The 21,347-nt window shown below is 45.3% G+C and overlaps 1 protein-coding gene across 1 annotated transcript in view; it reads left to right on the top strand.

The window, feature by feature from the left end:
* The first annotated feature begins 2,993 nt into the window (after positions 1 to 2,993).
* Positions 2,994 to 21,347, top strand: part of LOC116940980 (F-box/LRR-repeat protein 20) — a 39,394-nt gene continuing 21,040 nt past the window's right edge. The window contains exons 1-5 of the mRNA XM_032951465.2: positions 2,994 to 3,530; positions 6,029 to 6,093; positions 12,493 to 12,547; positions 13,165 to 13,239; positions 19,490 to 19,584. Of these exons, the coding sequence (XP_032807356.1) occupies positions 3,495 to 3,530; positions 6,029 to 6,093; positions 12,493 to 12,547; positions 13,165 to 13,239; positions 19,490 to 19,584 (326 nt within the window). The 5' untranslated portion in view covers positions 2,994 to 3,494. The remainder of the gene's footprint in view (positions 3,531 to 6,028; positions 6,094 to 12,492; positions 12,548 to 13,164; positions 13,240 to 19,489; positions 19,585 to 21,347) is intronic.

The raw sequence follows: 21,347 nt of genomic DNA on the forward strand, positions 1-21,347 counted from the left end.
GGACTTATCTTGACCCCATTTTACAGACTACTGTCCATGATAGTTTGTGTGGGGCCATTTAAAGACGTCATTATAAGCACCGCCAAAATACAAACACAGCATGGGGTCAGCAAAAGGTCATCATGTCCTGCAGATATTTACATAGCACCGTAATGTACAAATGTGTCTGGCCATATGGACATAAATTCAGGGTAATGGCGAGGATAAATATACGTGCAGTACTCGACTCTAAAATACTTAATACACATTTTGGTAAAAGTCATAAATATAAATTCAGCTTGTGCGGAGAGAGGCCAGTGAAAGTATGAAGGCATACATCAACTGAGTACACGTACAGCCCTTTGTCAATCCACTCCTGGGTGAGGGGCCTCTCCACGCCTTGCGGCGGTTTTGTGAGGATTTGACCATACTTCACCACGTCGGTCAGTGCGGCGGGCACAGAGGAGGTGCACTGCCCTCTGCTACCCACTACACATCCCCGCAGCCTATAGCACCTGTTATGCATGGCGGTCGCCCATCAAAGTGTAAGGGACGTCGCCTATTCAGGCTCGGTCCTATTGGGCTGCCTAATCCGGGCCAATTACGGGTGATTTGGTCAGTCGCATGCATTGCAATGTACAATACAGCAAAGATAATCTCATTGGTATGTTTTTTTTAGGGTTAGAACTCTTGTCGAGTGTAGAGAAATTGTGAACTCGATATTGACATTCTCGGATAGGTATAATGCAGTATAGTTTTTCGTCCTCGGTTATAAATAAAGTAAAAATCTCACGCCACTCATTACAGGACAAACACAAAAAGACATTGGTAGTCGTGCACAAATATATATAAAAAATATCTCGCCAAGTTAATCATGAACATTGCCTTACAACACAGCGATAATTTATGGGTCGACGTTTTAGGCAATGGCTCTTCAGAACATAATATAGTTTGGTTGATGGAGACCGTACTTCGCACTGTCGCATTAAAACGTGAAAGGTGACATACGAACAGTTTTAAATTGATCCACAAACAGTTGAGAAAGTCAGATATCCAACAACATCAAGTAAACACCAAACTGAAAGCAAAACAAACAAATGTAAACAACCACTCACGCTGGAATTTCCCGCGAAGATTACGTCAGTTCGCAACGCCAGTCTCCACTTTTCATTGGCCGCCGCGCCTATGACGTCAGAAAATGCGGCAAAAAAAAGCGCGCGCCCGCCAACCACATGGCGATGTGAGGCCACGCGGTCGGGGGTGGTGGGGGGCCTTGAGCCGCGGACCCGTGGGGGGGGGGGGGCGTTACCCCCAACCACCCACGACGCCCCGCCTCCACGACGCCCCGCCTCCACCACCCCCCTCCTCCGCCACCCCCTTTGCTCTTTGCGTTCTGAGCCGTGGGAGGCTTCCCGTGGCCCCCTCTCTCCTCTTCCTCCTCCCTCCCCTTCAGCTCCTCCTTTTATTAAATGTAAAGAACATTTTATTTTTTGCCTTGCTGCATACTTGAGTAAAAAGTAAAATTATATTTCCGCAAATTCATTTACACTGGGTATACGACACATTATTCCAGCTTGTATTGATATGCTTAATCTATAACTCCATCACTTTTCCACTTGCAAAACTTAGATCTGATTGATATAACATTGAATGTAGACCACAGTTAAGTTATACCAAAAGAAACCGATAGAGTAATTTCGAGCCAGAAAAACGTATAGTTCATTAAAATATGGTTCATGCCAGGCCACAGAATCTAAGTTACTATTTCAGTCCAAGCTCAACGCCGTTCTTTGTTTACTCGGCCTATGAACAATTTTTTTTTATATTATACAATCAAAGTTTTGCTGGCTGGTGGACGGGCAAACAATTGCACGTTGATGACATCACCCACATCCCACAGGCTCCAGCCAGATTCGTGTGGTATCACATGCAAAAGTCACGGCCAGTGCGAATCTCTACAAAATAAATATGTCCAGTTTCTGTATAGTGTGATGAGATCTGGTTACATATACGTGTCACACAAGTACAAATAATAAATGTAAGGGGCTTGAAACCTACGAACTACGCACCCACACGTGGGATTTTTGTACACAAAGAGCAGCTGAGAGAAAGCATAAGAAATTATCTTACATCAAAGACAGATTTTTTTTTGTAAATAAAACTTGCCAAATCACACTTGAGCAGCAAAAAGTTTTAATTTACTTTCTTGCCCTTCCCCTTGCGATTCGGAGTCTTCTTTCTTTGCATCGCTTTAGGTTTGAGTGGACTCAGTGACGGAGTTGTGGGTTCCTCTTGGGCTGGAGCGGCTTCCTCAGAGGTGCAAGGAGGCGATACAGCCACTTTTTTGGGAGGAAGAGCGGAAGGTGATCTCGTCATCGTCGTGGCCGGCCAGCCAAGCCATATCGATCTCGGCAGGATCCACCGTCTTCGATGTTTCTAGAGCTTTTTCAGTTTCCTCCGTCTCCTTGGATTATTCAGTGTTTTCGGTTTCATTCCCAGGTGCCTCGGGTATTTCCCCAATTGGTTTTCTGCTCCTCCTTCCATCCCCTCCTCCTCCCTCCCCTTCTCCCTACCTCCCTCCCTCCCCTCTTCCTTCCCTCCCCTCCTCCTCCCTCTCCTCCTACCTTCCCCCCCTCCCTCCACCCCCCCTCCCTCCACCCCCCCCTCCCTCCACCCCCCCCCCTCCTGCACCCTCCTCCCCCCCTCTTCCCCCCCCCCACCTCCCCCCTCCCTCCTCCTTCCATCCCCTCCTCCTCCCTCCCCTCCTCCTCCTCTCTACCTCCTCTCCTCCTCCCTCTCTCCTCCTACCTCTCTCCCCCCTCCCTCCACCCCCTCCTCCACCTTCCTCCTCCACCTTCCTCCCGCCCCCTCCTCCCCCCCTCCTCCTCCCCCCTCCACCTCCCCCCTCCCTCCTCCTTCCACCCCTCCCCCCCTCTACCTCCCCCCCTCCTCCTCCCCCCCTCCTCCTCCACCCCCCCTCTTCCCTCCCTCCATTCGCGAGGAGGCCGCGACCTCAGTGCGGAAATACGGAGAGCGGCGGCTCAGCCAATGAGAGCGCCTGGGCCCGTGACGACGCCGCCGCCGCCACCGCCGCTGATGCCACCGCCGCTGCTGCTGCCGCTGCTGCTGCCCAGACGCCCGTCCATGTTACGGCGATGAGCTGCCCATAGCCTCGTTGTTCGAGCGGGCTGCGGCTCCCCTGCGCTGCCCCCGCTCGAAGAGAGGGACTCCCCCAGGCGGGTCCCGGGTTCGCTTGCCCCTGCGGGAAAGGTGGTGGGGTGGGTGGGTGGCTGGGCTGTGTTCAGGCGACGGGGAGGGGGCACGGGGTCGGGGCGTGCTGGGGTGGAAGCCGTCCGTCTGCTCGTCCGTCCGTCTGCTCGTCCGTCCGTCTGCTCGCCTCGCCCCGCTTTGTGTCCGCCGAGCTCTGCTCGTCTCGCACAGCCGCCGTCGGCGTTCAGACGGGCACGGCGGCGGTGGTGGCGGTGGTGGTGGGTGGCTAACCCCGTGCGGGAGACATGGCGATGAACGGCATCTCGCGCAGCAGGTTCGAGGTGAGGGGCTGCGGCGGTAAAAGCTGGGCAGAGAGGAGAAAGCTCGGTCCGTAGCCGGGGCTCATGCGAATCGGTGGAGTCCGGGGCCGAGTCGGCCTGGGCAAGGGGCTGGGTGTCGACGGAACAGCTGATCGGAGCTACAGCTGGTCAGGCCTACAGCGTGTGTGTGTGGGGGGGTTGTTAAAGCCCCCCACGCGGTTTTACAGCCGTTGTTTAAAGTTGGCTGCAGATTTGTTTTTACGAGCCGCAGCTGATCACAGGGGCTAGTACAGCTGATGGAAGCTGCAGCCTATCCTGTGCCGTTGTTGCAGCTGATGGGTGTTAGAGCTGATGGATGTTACAGCTGATGGGTGTTACATTTGGTGTGTGGTAAGGCTGTTTGGTGGGGGGGGGGCTACAGCTGATTGAGGCTTGAAACTTACGAGCCACAGCTGATCGAAGCTACAGCTGAAGGGGGACAACAGCTGGTGGGTTTAACAGCTGATCGAGGCTGCAGCTGATCAGAACCACAGCTGATCGGGACGGGAGCCTGGCGTGCTGTGTGTGCTGCAGATCAACAATCTCCAGTGTAAGCCGGACGTTCTGTGGAGGTGCATAAACACTGTGTGGAAACTAGATACTGTAGCGCAACATCACTGTAATAATCGTTCTGCTAACAAATTACAGGTTGTGCGTGCGTGTGTGTGCTCGAATCTGCCACAAATGAGTACCTGGTGCGGTGTGTTAAACATCGCCACTGGGGAGACAAAGGCGGCCGGGCGTAGTTTTAGCCCACCCCCCCCAGCCAGCACCTCCGACAGTCTATGAAGGCTATAAGGGGGTCTTTGTGGCGGGGGATGTCCAATAAATACCGTGACAACAGTCTCAGTGTGTAAAGATTGTCACATGGTTGGCTGTGTTGTTACAGCCCGTTTTCTAATCCACCGCTGGATGAGAACATCCACGCGCCTTTGTAGGCAGTGTGTGGACAACTCTTTTGTCCATACTTCACCGCGCTGGTCAATGCCAGTTGGCGAAAGTTTGTTTTTTTGGTGGTGGTGGTGGAGGTGTGTAATTAGAGAACGACGATGGCTTGGGTGTTTGCTGCCACTGCCCTCTGATGTCCGCAATGCCGACTACGCCCGCGTGTTTTTGCCTTTTGGGTTGTAGCCCAGCCAGGCGCTAGCCAGGCTCCAAAACAAAAGTCCTGCTTAGCTTCCAAGGTCTGGTGGGGATCGGGACCAGGCAGCAGCAGCAGCAGCAGCATAATTTGGTCATTGGTTGTCATTGTTCCAGCGCATCACGCCTACGTGTTGCTTCCCCCATTGACGAGCGTGGTGAAGTATGGTCAAATAGCGGATGAGGAAGCCCTCATTCATCCATTGGTTTTGCAAAAGGGGTCTGTGTCTGTACCACGCATGGGGTTCCCTGCTGTCTTGGTTATAAGGAGCTTACAAGTAATGTTCATGAAAAGGATTTTTTTTTTTAGATTGCAGTGGCAGGACAGGCAATTTCAACTGCAAATGGAATTCCTGCCCCATTCCTCATTGTGTTTGATGATTGCGGTAGTGTGCTCTCATTATTTGCAATATTTATGGCGCATTTGAATAGTAATGTTGTATATCTCTGCGTCATTCCACTGCTGGATGAAGGCTTCCCCACACTGCACGCACAATACACTCGCCATGACATCCGAAAAGCAGACTTATTTTCCCTCTCGCTGATAATTAGTAAAAAAAAATGAGCCGGTAGCGGTTGTTTGTGTCGTGATTCCCATGATTCTGGGCAGGAATATTCCCAAGGTGGTGTTTTGTTTAGTCAGCAGAGAAAAGCGAAAATAAACAAGGCTGATAAGATGCTCTGGCTTAGATGGATTTGAAGAAACTTTTTTCAAGTAACCTTGAGGGAGCAGACTCCGAAAAATAACAATTGTTATTTGTTTGGTTGTAAATGTGAGAGTAGTTTCACAGCTGTACTCACCATGATAGATGGATTACTTGTTATTTTTTATTATTATGCATATTTATCCAGGGAAGCCTCAACACTTTTTCAGTAGGGTTCTGGATTGGTGGTGGGGGGGGGGCGATGTTTCTTTGCGTAATCCAAATTGAGTAATTTGCAACGGGATGTTTTGCCTTTACCAGTTACATAGTTCGTCTTAGCTATGGGAGGAATGCATAGAATCCCAAGGAAACTCATGCAGAACAGGGGGAGAACGTACAAACTCCACGCGAAGGCATCCGAGTCAAGAATGGAACCCCCCAGGCCCTTCTTCGTGTGACACACGAGTGTTACCACGGTGTCAGCCTGCCGCCCTGTTTCCTCAAATGGATATCTGTGAAAAAGAGCTTTACAGCTCATCGGATTCCTCCAGCATAAATATTTTGATTGAAAAAAAATGAAAATGTATTCGTGTGAATGTCTCTGATGTGTTACTGTGTAACAGGTGGGAGGCTTGCTCTTCAGAGGTGGTTTGGTGACAAATTGCTTTGTTTTCCCGCCTCATTTGTGCAAAACAGATGTTCTCGAGTGATGGCGATGAAGCACTCATTAACAAGAAGCTTCCCAAGGAGCTGTTGCTAAGGTATGCAAAGAGCCCCTGCAAACGAGACCCCCATCTGTCCAGTAATGGCACACATGTGCCAGTTGCCCAAAACATAAAGCTGCCACGTTTCTGGCAGGCTCAACTGGGATACATGATGAGCTGGCAGCCCCTTCCTTGGTTAGCCCTACCCACTTTTCAATAGTCACACCAATTCAACTGGTAGTACCCACGCAGTGAATGGCCGATTTTTTTTTGACGTTTGCTCCACCGCCTGCTCTCATAGTCTGCTCCGGCGTCAACCCCACACTCACTTCGCACGTAGCCCCTATCCTATGCCTGCATCACGAGTCGAGCACGATGTCAGAACATTTTAAACCGGGGACAGAATATCTGTTTTCGCAAATCCTTTGAAACGCTGGGACAGCCTTTTCTGAAAACGGAGCTGTTGATATTATTAAAACGAACGTGCCACCTCCAATCCGGTCTTTCGTACGTAGCCGGCAGCCTCAAACCTGCCTGACAACAAAAGAGTAACAGCTGGGAGTTTAAAGAGAATGCTTGGTATTTGCTGGAGGGGGAGGAGAATGAGGATGGTCCTGGAGTCTTGAACCTACATAATGGGTGGGTGTTTTAGTGAAGGCAGCTTTGGTATTTCTGGGCCTGCACAGGTGACTTAAGAATGTGCAAGTCTGATGATACCTGCACTGCTCGGCATTTTTGACGTGTTGGGGTGGACTGTAGGCCGTGTTCGGTGGCCATGGTTACCGGCGAGTGACGACTGAGAGTTTGCAATTCCAGTGAGAGCTGCATGAAAGATGGCAGTGAACTCGAGCGTTTGCTTTCCTACTCGATGTCGTGGCTTTATGTGGAAGTTATTTTTAAGGACTTGGACTGCCCAATCATGGTGCCCTAATGAGGTGTAATGACTAGACTGTGATACCATTAGATCGCAAGGGCTCATGATTGTACTAAAGTGCCTGGTGCTTGCCTGCGTGAGGGTGTGGGAGACTGATCAAGTATTTTTAGGACCAGTCTTTTTCAAAAATCGTAACTTGCATGGCCCCAGGCGACTACGATCCTGTTTGAGCCGCCGCAGACCCCGGGCACTTTTGGAGTTGCACTTATTTTATTTTAATTCCCTCCTTCCCACTCTCGCTCTCTTCTCCCCCAATAAAAAAAAAAACCCCTTAAATCAAATCATCTCAGTGCTGGACCTGTACCAATTGCCACTATCCCCCTCCCGCCACAATTTGATGAATTATGATTTGAAGTCCCGATGCACCCCACACCCCTCCTGAACACGGGTGAACCGTCCTATCTGTTCAACATCTTTAGCCGTGGGTTTCGTGAAGACACTTTATAAATTGACATTGTACGGGAGCGTTTATCACAAGAATAACAAAACGGCCATTTGTCAATCCGCTGCTCAAAGAAGGCCTCCCCCAGACCGCTATGGTCATGGGGGTTTTTGTGGTCATACTTCACCACGCTGGTCGGTTGCGGGTTGGTAAAAGCGGGGGCGGAGGAAACCCAGGTCCAGTTGTGGTAAAATCGCTCACCGCTGGCGTCGGCACTGGCCAGAAATCAAACTTTGTTTGGCGGATTTTCTCCGCTGCACCCAGTGTATACAGTTCACGTGTTTGGGGATAAATACTGCCGCGGATTTTGCTGCTGTTTTCCAGTAGGTTTTGTATGGTAGCTCTGACAACTATGAACATTGATGACTGCTGGTACTGATTGAGCCCTAATGAGGATAAAAAAAAACTCCACAGTTGTCTTAGTTTCACCGCTGCCTGTTGGGATGGGCACATTTTCTCAACTCTTTTTCGTTGGTGGTCTAAGTGACAAAATGGCCACACATTCAATGATTGTAAACAGATGGTCTGGATTAAGGTGGGAGAGCCTTGTACATGCAAAGCACATCTTTGTTGTTGAATCTATTTGCGAAGCCTCGCAGAGATTGTTAAGCACTCTTGCAGATACCGGCAATCTTCCAATGTTTGCCGTGGTTGTATTGGCGATGCTGGGACTGTCTCTTTTTCTGAAGATAGTGTTTTTGTCTTTCTGCACAGCCTCTTGAGATGTAGTTGCCTTTACACAATGTATAATTGGGTGTTGTTGTTATCCTGAAGCTGAGCACATGCTCTGTGTGCATGTACAGGTGATAACAGAGCACCAATTGTGTTGGAGATTGTCCCTGCACACCTTAAGCAGTGACTTGTAAAAAACCCATTAAATTACAGCCCTTTGTCAATTAACGTTTGGTTGTAGGTTTTTCCATACTGCATTGGTCATGGGGGGTTGTTTGACAGTAATTCACCACGCCGGCAATGTGGGTTGGTGAAGGGATGGGGGTCCCAAGACCGGTTTAGATCTTACAACTTATGTTTGGCATGAACTCGGTATGCTGGGTTTCAGTTGCTTGTAATGCACTAAACACTGGTACCACTTGCAACACTACTCTGCAAGTGTAGTCAGATGGATTTTAACGATTTGTTATGCCACGTCTTCATTTCGGTGATGACCTGTGCCATACCAGGTCTAAGTAAACACAAGTGTGAGTTGAGGTGTAAATAAATCCATAATTCCTTTGCTCGGCCAGTAGAATTATCACAGGAATACTATAAAATATTGGACGGAAGCTGAAATTAAATATATATTTGTCAGTGACCCAAGCCACAAGACGAGGGATGGTGGTTAGCTGTGTGTTGGTGGCGTGCCAAATAATGAGGACCGCTGAGGCCGTTTTGTAGGCCAGATATTTAAAGAAATATGTATAAGTGCTCGTGTACGCGTGCGTGCATTTTGTCGGAGCCACTCAATTTGCCGTGGGACTTGAATCGAGGTTAGTGACCACCTGCCTAGCTACCGAGCTACCATATGCCGCCCGTCTCTAATTTCAATGCAAATAAGGCGTTTGATTATTCTGCTCGTTACATTTGGCCAGCAAATTCGTTTCCCCCCCCCCTCTTTCTCTGCTCTGGTTTCATCATTGTGCGGAAAAGAACAGCGACTATGGGCCTCTTGTGTTTCATGCGTTGGGGGGATGTGGGGGTTGTGGCTTGCCTCCTCTACCCCTATCACATCCTCCACTGTGTGTGTCACGACCTATACAGACACATGTTTGTTATTAGCCACATTGGGGGAGCATTATCTGCCTCGGAAAACATAATCTTGGAAACTAATGAAATCCACGATGTCGTCCGATGTATGTTGTGGATTACGTGTTCGCCGCTTTGTTATTTTTTGCGGATGACAGATGGTTTGCTTTTGCTTGTGTTTTATGCTCCCAAGGTCGGCTGAGTATTTATTGCGGTTTAAACGGCCTAAAATGCTCAGCTTTTTTAGTGGGAATAATCCTGCAGCAAATTGTATTGATTGTGTCATAACAATGGAAATATTCACCCCCCTCCCAGAGATGCAATTAATTGTTGTGATTACGGGCCTCGATTTGATTGAAGAATCCATAAAATAAAATGTAACAGTGGTGAATGTAGCAGCCTTGGGCAGCTGTCGAGGATCATGTGAATACTTAACATATACATGAACACATTCACTTCACTGCTGCTGGATCAGTTAGCTGAGCTCTTTTGCTATATGTTTACACGGAAATGAAATGCCTCGGTTTTTTTGGAGTCATGCCTCCATGATCCTTCTGTTCAAAAAGGAAGACAATCGATTTGAAAAATTACAGGCTCATTATCCCCATTTCACACAACTATAAAGTGCTCACGAAAATCATAGAAAATGCAATACTGTCATGATAAACTCCACATTCGTCAAGAACACTGTGGCCTTAAAATAAAAATGTATATAATAGGCAACTTTTAGGCAATGGTTCTTCTTCTTAGCATGTAAATAGAGGCCAGATGGTCACCTCTCTGGTCTCACTATTTATGTACTCTGAAGAGGAGCCATTGCCCAAAATGTTGCATATTATATATTTTTACTCTGAAGGCAGTGTTATTGACGATTTTGGTGAGGTGTATTCTTGATATTTGTGCTTGTGCACCACTGCCAATGCAGAATCGCCAAATAATTTGTTCAATACTGTAATGGGTCAAGTTACAGGTCAACCATCAGTAATGGCAACAAGCTGTCAAACACGTACTATCAATCAGATTTAAAAAAAAAATTCAAATGAATTTCACATACCATTGTGAGAATAACTGATGCATTTATCCTCTCACAAACCAACCACTTACTGAAAAGAAAATTACTGAGAAAATGATCAAACCCTGGTATAACGATCGAACAACCACACACACAACATACACATCCAAAAACATTGATTCTTAAATTCGCGATTTGATGCACGTATCCTTAAGCTTCGGCATCGATGTTAATCAATTTGCCGATGTGTCTCAAATGTTGTAGGGTTCTTGCTTTTTTTTTTAGAACAAAATAATACATCTCAAAGCAGGAGAAGAAAAACCACGTCAGATTGTATTGCCTGCGGTATGAGGTGGCAGGGAAGCAGGAAGTAAAGCTGACCTGCGGGGCAGCCATCACTCGAATGCCATTGCAGTGAAAGAAAGGTCTTTTTTATTTTTCTATCATCCGGACTTAACCGACTCTCTGCACCAATGGGGGGAAAAATGGCAGATTAATTAAAAATCCATCCGTTCGGCTGGGAATGAGTGACACAGCGATGGTGACCTGAATCGTCAAGCAGCTGGAGCACGTGTGTGTGTGTCGGGGGAGGTTACCCCCCCCCCATCTACCTTGTGACACCCGCTGGGACAAAATGTTATCACTTGGCAGCAATAGAGGAGGCAATGTTTAATTTAAAATGGTATTAACATTAATTATGAGAGACATGCTCAATCATTAGCCCCTTTACTTTTCTCACAGTTTATTTTACTATAAATATCGGGAGACTGAATAGAGGTGTTTTAAAAACGATATGTTAATATCCGAGCTGTTTATCATTTGAATAATGGGTGGTGGGATGGATATTTTTTTTTTACATGGAGGCAGAGCTGTCTCTGTTTTCAATGGGTAATGTCTTTTTAATAATTTCGAGCTCGCCGCATTGTTATGCTGATGATGGGCCTTTACAAGCGGCATTTAATGCAGGATGACACTGAAAATTTCACGATCGCACATGCGCTTACACACACACACATTTTTCATGCCAAGTCATATGCATCTAGAGAACCCACTTATGCATTCAAGGTAAAGATGCAGCACTGCAAAGTATTGTTCATGCTGCCGCTGGAAGAATGTCCTCCACTACAGGGAGCTCCTGAGAGCCCTCTCTTAAGGGTTTTTTGGCCTACTTTTCCTGTTCCCAATCCATTTCTTGTGGTTCATTCCCACTGATTGTTATAATAACGTAACATCTGACATGATTAAAATATTCACTATTCCTCTTTATACCTTGATTCCTCCAATAAAATTTTAATTTTAAGGAACATATCTTCGAGTGTGGCTATAATTTCCTTGGTGTGAGAGAGACGTTAACATTTTTGCAGTGGCAAGATGTAGTAAACAATCTCGGCTGGTATGCAGGAGGTCGTTTGTTCGATCCCAATCCTGATGCCTGTATATTTTTAGTTTGAATGTTCTCCTCGTGGTCGTGTGGATTTTTCTCTGGGTATTCCGGTGTTTCCCTCCGCATTTAGAAATATGCATTTAGAGTATTTGGCTGCTATAAATTTCGACATGATAAGCCACTTCATTTGTGGCCAGGTCGCTTCTGAAAATAACTATAACTGGTACAATTCAAAGTTTAGTAAGTTTAGTTTTAGTATCTCTTCGCCTGACTCTTCTGGTTTATATTTTGTTACTTGTGCAATCTCATTGTCGCTGTTCCTTAATTATACTTGTTTTTTATCAATTGTAAGTGATTGCATCAGTCCAAATTGAATCAAATGCCTTACGGTAATCTGCAAAAGCTACACATAGTGGAATTTCATATGTTGCTCTTCTGGAGTGTGATTTGTGGTAGACGTGGTTGAAAAACGTTTTCTAAATCTAATTTCCTCTCATGATTGGTTGACCTCTAAATTGACCATTTTTAAGTTCTCTAATCATCAGGAACAGTTTATATACACACGTGACAAGAGGCTGATGGACCTGCAATTCATCAAGTCACGTGATTGAAACACAGCTCCATGGGGCCTTTTTGGGTAGACTTATTTAGTTAAATGTGAAATGTGTTTTTTTTTCCAGCAGCCACTGACTTCTGGGATCATCAGCAGAGAGTGGGGAGCCACCCCTTTACGCACGTCTGTGACGAGCGCAGCGTGATTGATCCCTGACATTCCCAAGCTCCTGTCATTTTTAGGAGTGCCGAAGGAATTGAATGGGATTTTAATCTCGTGTATCAACAAGAACAGAGGCGAGATTTAACGGCGAGCACAGCATTACCCGCCCTGCAGTGTGTGACACCGCTGGAGTGCTGGCCATGATACTTGATTGTGCTGTCTGTAGGATATTCTCCTGCCTGGATGTGGTCACACTCTGTCGCTGTGCCCAGGTGTCCAGGGTAAGAAAAGCCGGTTCATTAGTTGCTTCTCAACCTGTCACTCTTGACTGATTTTACATTGAGCATCACGACCAGTTTTATACAATATATAGATACCTTGTCAATTGCTATTTCTTTCATTGGTGTACTGTTTTTGGTCATGCTTTGGTTATTTTGGCAACCCAAGTCACTTTTGAAAATAAGACTATCCTGGTCCCTTGAGTTCTCACCTGGTTAAACAAAATAAACTTGAAACTGGAGCCCGAGTAATGCTTGGATGGGTGACCATTATGGGTGGTCACAGGGACTGCTGTTTGATACAAACTGATATGACATTCTTTAAAAAAACATCTCAAGCACAACTTTTTTTTGTAAATAAGAGCACAGCATTACTGGGATTGTCGGTTTCAACATTGTCTATTCTCAGGAGTGCACGAGCGTGTATTTGTGTCCTCACGTACCAAGACCGTTGTCGGGTAGCTTTCTCACAAGAGCGCGGGAGAGTGGTACTGTAGTAATAATAATAACATCCTGCTCATTGTGAAACACGTAGCAAACCAGGGAGCCTCCTCGTCATTTTTGACCGTGTGGAACTGTTTATCGACGGCACTGTTCTCACCATTTTTTTCCATCCCCAGTCATGGAACGTCCTCGCTCTGGATGGCAGCAACTGGCAGAGGATCGACCTCTTCAACTTCCAGAGGGACATAGAGGTGAGTGGCCTTCTGGGCCGTGTGACCGCCACCATGCACCATGAGCCAATCGCCAGGGAGCGATGGTGGCCTTGCACCTCAGTCTAGGGGTTGTGAATTGATAATCGATTTATCTTTTGGGATAGTTGTTTATGGAATATATTATCAGTTCAAAAAGGTCATGGAAGCAATAATCGAAACCAACCGTGACAACGTTTAAATTGCACGACGTATTGAAATGGCATTGGTCACGGGGCAACCCACTGCATGCATACAATATATATATAAACAAACTGAGCCCTTAGTCTGTTTGCTAGATGAAGGTCTCATTATGCCGTAAAGGTCATAGGGTTGTGGCTATGCTTCACTATGCTAATCAGTGGATTTTTATTTATTGTTAATTTGCATGTGATTATCCATAGTGCAAAAACATGAAACTAATAACACTGGTGAGAAACCTTCTGTCCGCTTTAAAATGCAAAACAAAACGAATATCTCTTACAGATAACAGGTGTGTAACGAAACATCCGTTCATCAATTTAAAACAAATTTTTACACCTACATTAATTACTGTGTGTGAGAATCGATTTATGGTTTGTGCAGCTCTCGTGCCAATTTTTAAATTTGGCTAATGGCGCAGCACACAGGTGGAATAATAATGAGACACTATATAAAGCAGATGCAATAACAAGACTAACTAACCGGGTGGCTTTTTGTTAACTGATTTCCCAACCTCAAAAAACGGTGAGAATCACATACGAGCCAACACCCTTGAGAGAACGTCCACCGTGGTGAGGGTGGCTAAATCTGCTCATGCGCCGGTACGGGGCGGATCGTCGCATCGTCAATCAGTGGATAGATCATAGCTGATAATGATGATATCTAATTGCTGGATGGTGAAACACCACCTGCCTAGTTTGTACATACCTAGGCTTGACAACAGCGTAAAGCTTCGTTGGTGGTTTGGGGTAAGCATGTCGGTTTATAAATTAGAGGAGGCATGATGTGAACATTCATATACACTATCAGCGGCAGTGCTGTCACACGAACGTATTATGACGGAGCGCCGCCTGTAACAGTAAAGTTCTCAGTCATTAACAAAACCTCACCGTTGTGTTTAGTAGCCTGGGACCGCACACTCTAAGTGTGTATCTACAAGATGAGAGCTGCTTTGTGGTTTGCATCTTCCTGTATAAGCGTTTGCATAAACCTCATAGAATGTTCCTACCTCGGAACTGGAACCGACCTTGGCATAGTATGGTTGATGTGGATGCACGTTAAGACTGAGGCTAACATCAAACACCACGGTCTCAGGAAAAAGTCTCCTGACAGTGTCTCGTGGGGTCGCTGGACTGCAGCCAAGGACAAGCGAATAATGATAGAAGATGGACATTTGTACTCCATGGTCTTCTTTGCAAATGTATCCAAATGGGTTGGATGTTTTTTTTAATGGTTTACAGTTATATGGTAATGATTTACAGCTCTCCACTGCTGGATGAGGGCCTCCCTCCACACCTTTGTGATTATTTGAGCATACTTCACAACGCTGTTCAGTGTGGGTTGGTGAAGAGCATGATAGGCCCACGTCAAAATCAGGTATCGCACGCCACTGATGTTAGCCGTGGCCAGGAATTAAACTCGTATTTCCAGATTTGTAGCACAGTGTACCAACCATTGCGTCTCTGCCCACCCCGCTCATTGTTAGAAATAATTATATAATGATCAAAAACACATTGATGTACAACGCTGCCTTAAAATAATATTGAGAAAATTATGTAACGTTTCGAGCAATGGCCCTTCTTCATAGCACAAATGTAGAGACCAGAGAGGGCGACTGCACTCACAATGGGGCCTGATGAGAATTAAATTTTAAAAATGTTTTCCAAGAACCAGTTCATAAATGGGCATATGAATGGTTACCTATCGAGTACCAGACAAATCCTTCAATGAGCAAACATATTACGAAATTAACTCATTTAAACTTATAAAATGTTGCTGGCACAATGCAATATGGGAAGGTTTATTTTTTGTGAGGAGCCACCCCCCTCCCACTCCCCACCCCCCTCCTTGGCAGTACATTCCTGGGTCCAAGTACTATACAAAATACATATTGAGGGCTTTCCCTCCTAATTTCCATGGTCTTTCACGTAACATGGCTGGGAATTGTGTTGTGTACATATGCTGTTAACCTACAATATACAGAATTGTTCATAACAGTATAAAAACACCAAACTATTTTTTTTACTTTTTTTTATACATAGCCGAGTGCTGAGCTGTTCGGTGCAGGGTGAAACTGGATGTTTAGGTTAACCATTCACTAGTGTCTGGAGGCTGACTAATTCAATTGAACAAAGTGCAACACTTACACATTAGACACTGCAAACACAAGTGAATGAAGGAAACGGAAGACGTTAGAAAGAGGATGAGACAAGTGAAAGTCTTATTGGCAAGAAGATGAGGCTACTATGGCTCGAACATCTACTCACGATGAATACCACAGAGAGGTTACCACAAAAACGGAAAGAATGGAAACCCCAACACAGGAAAGACGAAAAAAGAGGAAAACCGAGGAGCAGATGATGAGACACAGTAAACAGAGACTTGGCACAGTGAGATCTAACAATAACAGGAAGGGGTGGAATGAACACGTGTCGTAATGCCACCTGGTGATGATGAACACCTGGGTGTAGTTTCTCGCCATTATATATCCACGTTGTGGGCGTCTTTTACATAATAGCAGTGTTCACATAGCCCACACAGTTTTGAGTGCTCGCAATACGAGGCTTGGGTATTGCAGTGTCTTTCATTGTACCCACTCTCATTTCATAGCCTGCTAAAGTGTACCGCCGACATCGCTGTAACCATATTGGTATGAGACTGCGCAGAGTTTGAGCCAGGAATTTAGGGGCCTGCCTGTGACCAAATCACCTGCCCATTGTTGTCAGATCTAGGAACCTAAGCAGGCCTGAAGCCTGGATATTGGGCTGGATGGTTGTGTGAGAAACAGGAGGCAGTGTAGAAATATTAATTGTTAAGCTGTTCTTCTATGCTCCCACGGTCTGTGCACCCCACCTTCACGAGTCCGCACTGATCAGTGTGGTGAAGCGGGGGGGAAATATCCCCCATGGGCCGCATACTGTGGGGAGCCCTTCAGCCAGCAAATACATTGGCCAAAAGTGGCTATACATCCACCGAAAACCTAGGTTATTACTTTCCTCTTGATACGTTTTGTTATTTACTGTATTTGCATTAAATGGAGGAGCAAGCGTAAGAATGACCGAAGACGACGATGATGATGATAATACTACTGTTGAGTGCGATGGCAGTGGTGAATGTTTATTCCTGGCAGCAAGCCAGCACATTAAGCACACACTGGGGCAGAATTTTAATAGCTATTGGTACATAAAAGGGGACACTCCATGCATTAAACAGCTGGTGGCCCAGTGGCAATTTAAAGGTTGAAATTTGTAATTCTTTAACCGGCCAAAGAAAACACGTGAGGTACCACAATGTCATTAAAGAATAACACCCGTGTAGAGCAAGGGACATTTACATTAAGCTTTGATTTTTGTCAGAGACAAAAAAACCAAAGCATCTTTATCAATATGTGGGAATTAATTCGATGGTGGCTGAAGAGCCTGTACGTGTGTGTGGTTTCAATGCATCCATAGTTTATTGGGTATGATGGTGATTGTGAGATGTCGTGAATAGATTATCCATTTTCGATAGATCATAGATTTCTGATAAGCGTTTTTACAATCCTGAACGTTGAAAAAGTGTTGGAATTGATGATTGAATCCAGTTTAGTGTGAGCAATAAAGTAATTGGCACAGCGTACATATAACCATACGGCTCGTTCCAATGTGATTGGTCAGTTGCAGCCACTTTATGGAAGGCTCATCAGTCACCGGGGTGTTTGGTATGTTAGATATTTCGTTTTGTGTGGTAAAATAGTTGTTTACCTTTTTGCAACAGTTAATGATAACGCGACAAAAACGAAAGCATCCATTATCGCAAGCCCACACAGCAGCACTACTCCCAACAGATTTTCTCGAATCTGTCTCAACGTACTTGTTGGGTAAGCAGAAACGAATTAAAACGTCTTAAAAACAACTCTATACTCGTGTTTCATCACATCCCTTTTTATTAACAGACCGGCAAGTCTGCCCGGGATGTTTTGCTCCCTTGCTCAATGGCCCTGCCGCGTTCCCATGAATCGAGCCGAGGTTGCCGCCGCAGATTATGCGTTGCTGCTCGGCGGTAAAATCGAGGGTGACGGTGATGGGATTATGTGCGTGCGTTGCCGCACCGGCTGTTGTAATCCGCCGGTACCATCGATGCCATTGGCACTTCGCCTTCCAACTTAACCGCATCCACTGCTAGGTTGGGCAGATGATGGCAAAAATATACAAATGTTTTTGTACTACATTCGTGGTAATTGTCGATTTTACATTTTCACAACGGTGGCAGTGGGTTCAGGGAACTGAATGTACACGGGTTTATTGGCAACATATCGCTATCACTGTTACAACACCCACCATCTCATATACGGGCACATTACACTGTTATTTCATGAACAATGTTTGTCTAATATTTAGATAACATTTATAGATCTTCACTGTCTATTACTTGTGTAAATGATGCATTGATTCGAATCGACCGTTACACCCCAGCTAACTCCATTGAATCGTGTGTGTAAGCTTACACTTTTCTGTGATTGGTATGTATTTTGTACGGTAGTGGTTTCATATGACCTCTCCAGCCATAGCACTCGCCACAACATTAAAATAATCAATTTTGGAATAGAATCTCTACACAGTCTCTTCACAATTCATTGGATTGCAGGGACAAGGGGACAGATCATTACACCCCTAATGTCTCTCAACAAAGGCGTCGTCCATCTGCATGGACAATGGGATTTTATAGGTACCAGTCGGAATATGGCATAAATAAAATAAAAATTATTTATTTTTCAAAGTGGCAAATTCAAAATGTGCACGTGCCGATTATTCTTTATGATAAGTCCATACATATGGGACTTCAAGTAAGCAGGATTATATTGAGGAGGCTTTTTCACAAGTTTATTATTTCTCATTATGTTGGGGTTTTTTTCCCCACAAAGTATCTCGTCCTCTTCGAATGGCAACATTAAGCACTTGCTGTGCAAAGGTGGGAATCATTAATCACTTGGTGTCATTGTGTTCCTGCTGAGACAACTCAGGAGGGCCCCCTATCCCCCACGCTGACTACAGACTGAACCACAGAGCCTGGCACAACGTATCTGACAGGAGTGCGTTCGCCTTCACCGCCTCACCAGGGCATTGTGGGCTACGTCTATGAGAGTGCTGTTTGACCACCAATGGAGTTGGCCAAACAGCCCAATAAAGGACTAAAATGCTTGGACAATTGTTGCTGCCAATTCTGGCTGCCTTCCAACATGTCTGGGTTTTCCCGTGTGTCTAAATAATTATCTCCCTCCTCGGCGTGAACGAAAACTCTACGCGCTACAAATTATACATTTTTGCCAGGTCTGGTTCGATTGGTGACCTGGAATTTATTTATGCACAGAGTATAACTACATCCAGTATTCCTCTCACAATGCGTGTGTGTGGCTACCAGTCATGGGCCAGTCTACCGGCAACCCGGAAACAATTTGGTGAAACAATTTGGTGGAACAATTTACCCCCCCCCCCTTCCTTCCCCTTTGGCAATGACATGATTTGTGATTCAGGGTTGTGGTCAAACCTGGGTTCAATAATAATTACAATTACAGCTCAGCATTGTAAGCTCAAGTTACAATTACACCCGAATTGTGATTGACATCCATTATTAATGACAATTACAATTGGAATTGACCATATGTCTGGTTGTGCTTCTATTATAATTAGTATTGTTTACATTGCAGTTAAAGTTAACGCCTCTAGTGGCTGTAGGAGTGACATGTACCCATTATATGCAACATCTACAATGATAATATATATCAATGCAAATAGGTGTCTTGAGCAACAAATATATTACAGATATTCCAGAGTGATTTTCATGTCAAAAGCATCACCATTATTGTACGTCTTCGATAAGAATAACATTTTTATGTAATGTACTTAATTCGGTGCAGGAATCATGAGCTTTGTCATTCATGTTAACCAACTAACTGATGTATCACCCCACCCATAGCTGGTTAAGGTCTCACAATTTAAGGCTGGAGTGTTATGTTTTCCCAATATCTCATGCTTGACTTTGAACGTGTGTGTGTGTGCACCTTCCCCCACAGGGGCGTGTGGTGGAGAACATCTCCAAACGCTGCGGCGGGTTCCTCCGGCAGCTGGGCCTGCGTGGCTGCCAGGGAGTGGGCGACAGCGCACTGCGGTAACGAGGACTGCTCGCGGTGGAATCTTGCCAACGCACGTCCCTAGCCGAATGGTCAAAGTTCACTCGAGGAAGGCCCCCGGTATCTTGTGGTCACCGTGACCATGAAATGACAGTGGGGAACATTGCGGAGCAGGGCGATTAATCTATTATTGTTTTCGTTGGAAGCGTCGAAAATAAACTTTTTGATGGATAGCTGGAAAAAATTAACGCAATCTGTAGGTCATTTTCAATTGGCCGTGGGCCCGAGGAGGAGGAAGCGTGGTGAGAAGGGATCTCTGAGGGGAGAGGGAGCGCACGTGTGTGTGTGTGTGACATTTCGAATTGGCTGGTGGGAGTGCTCTGTCTATATGAGTAAGCGTGGGAGTGTAGCATCAGTAGTGTTGATGTGCAGCGGGGGCGTTGAGTGTCGTGTTGATGAGTTGTGAACAACAATGTGGATGAGTTAATTTACATGCATTCCTCGACTTGCGAACGTGTCCTATTGCTGAGCCACGGTCATTAAGTCAGTGTTCGTAAGTCGAGGACTAAATGTGTTTATAGTTGGTGCTAAGCTATAGCCGGGCCTTGAATTGTGATCAACGGAATAATGTATTATCATTATGAGCAAGCTGCAGAAATAACAAACAAATTCATAATTTTACCAATAGAACATTCATAATGTTCCAGTAATTATCACTGGCTGTTTTGTTCAAATGTTTACTTCGGTTTGCATTTCATTATAATGAATTTCATTTCAGCATATGTACATATCATTTGATGGAACTTTTTGGATTTAAATTGTGTTATTGCCTGTCATTGTCGTCAGTTTAACACGTAGGCTTTCGCAACCAATATCATCCATAATATATTTTTTTGGATTAGATCGCGTAAATATATAAATGTGTCGTTAAACCCGCCACCACCCAACACAGCCAACTAGTAAGGTTTGTCACGTAAACAGAACATGCCAATTCGTTACTAGTACAGCACACCGGTGTGTTGGAGAGCCAATTCACAACATTTACCATTTGAGTACAACGTTTCGCCAGAAATTACAACTAGCATCATCAGGTCACAGCCAGATTTGTGGAGAAATCCTGTTTCATTACATGTAATTGGCATGTTCTGTTTACGTGATAAACCTTACTTGTTGGCTGTGTCCGGTGATGGCGGGTTTAACGACACATTTATATTTACGCGATCTAACTAAAAAACCTATATTATGTCATTGCCGTATTTAGCAGTTCATAATTTTTTCAGAAACATTAATTTAATTGTGCCTGCGCCACATTTTTCCAAAAATAAATCAAGGCTGCTGTGAAGATTGACCAATCTTCTAAGAGCTCACAATGTAACAATTACCTGTTTTACTACTTTGGCAGTTGTGCACAGTACAAATAACAAGCACTTCATCAGGACCATTGCCTGAAATGTCACCGCGTGTATATATCTATTTTTTTTCTTTTTAGTACATTGTTATTGAAGAATGTGTTTTAGATTTGGTTGCAGGTGCTCAGACAAATGAGAACTTAAACGTTTTGGCTCTGCTGGCAAAACAACAGCATTAACTACAATAACAACACCATTGGCTCTACACCACAGTGCAGACTGCACCGTAGACTGTCAGGATAGGAAGGCGTTAACAAAGGCTCTTGCAAGCAACACAATTGTGCAATTGTGGATGATCGACTTGTAAATGTCGCGTTTTAATCTGGGGCTTTACACGTGACTAAGTGCAGAGTGATCATGTCAGGCAGGTGATGGTCTTTAGCAGTGCTAAC

The sequence above is a fragment of the Petromyzon marinus genome, chromosome 10 (genome assembly GCF_048934315.1).
Source record: "Petromyzon marinus isolate PM22_M1 ecotype Great Lakes invasive population chromosome 10, UKy_Petmar_22M1.pri1.0, whole genome shotgun sequence".
Classification (NCBI taxonomy): Eukaryota; Metazoa; Chordata; class Hyperoartia; order Petromyzontiformes; family Petromyzontidae; genus Petromyzon; species Petromyzon marinus.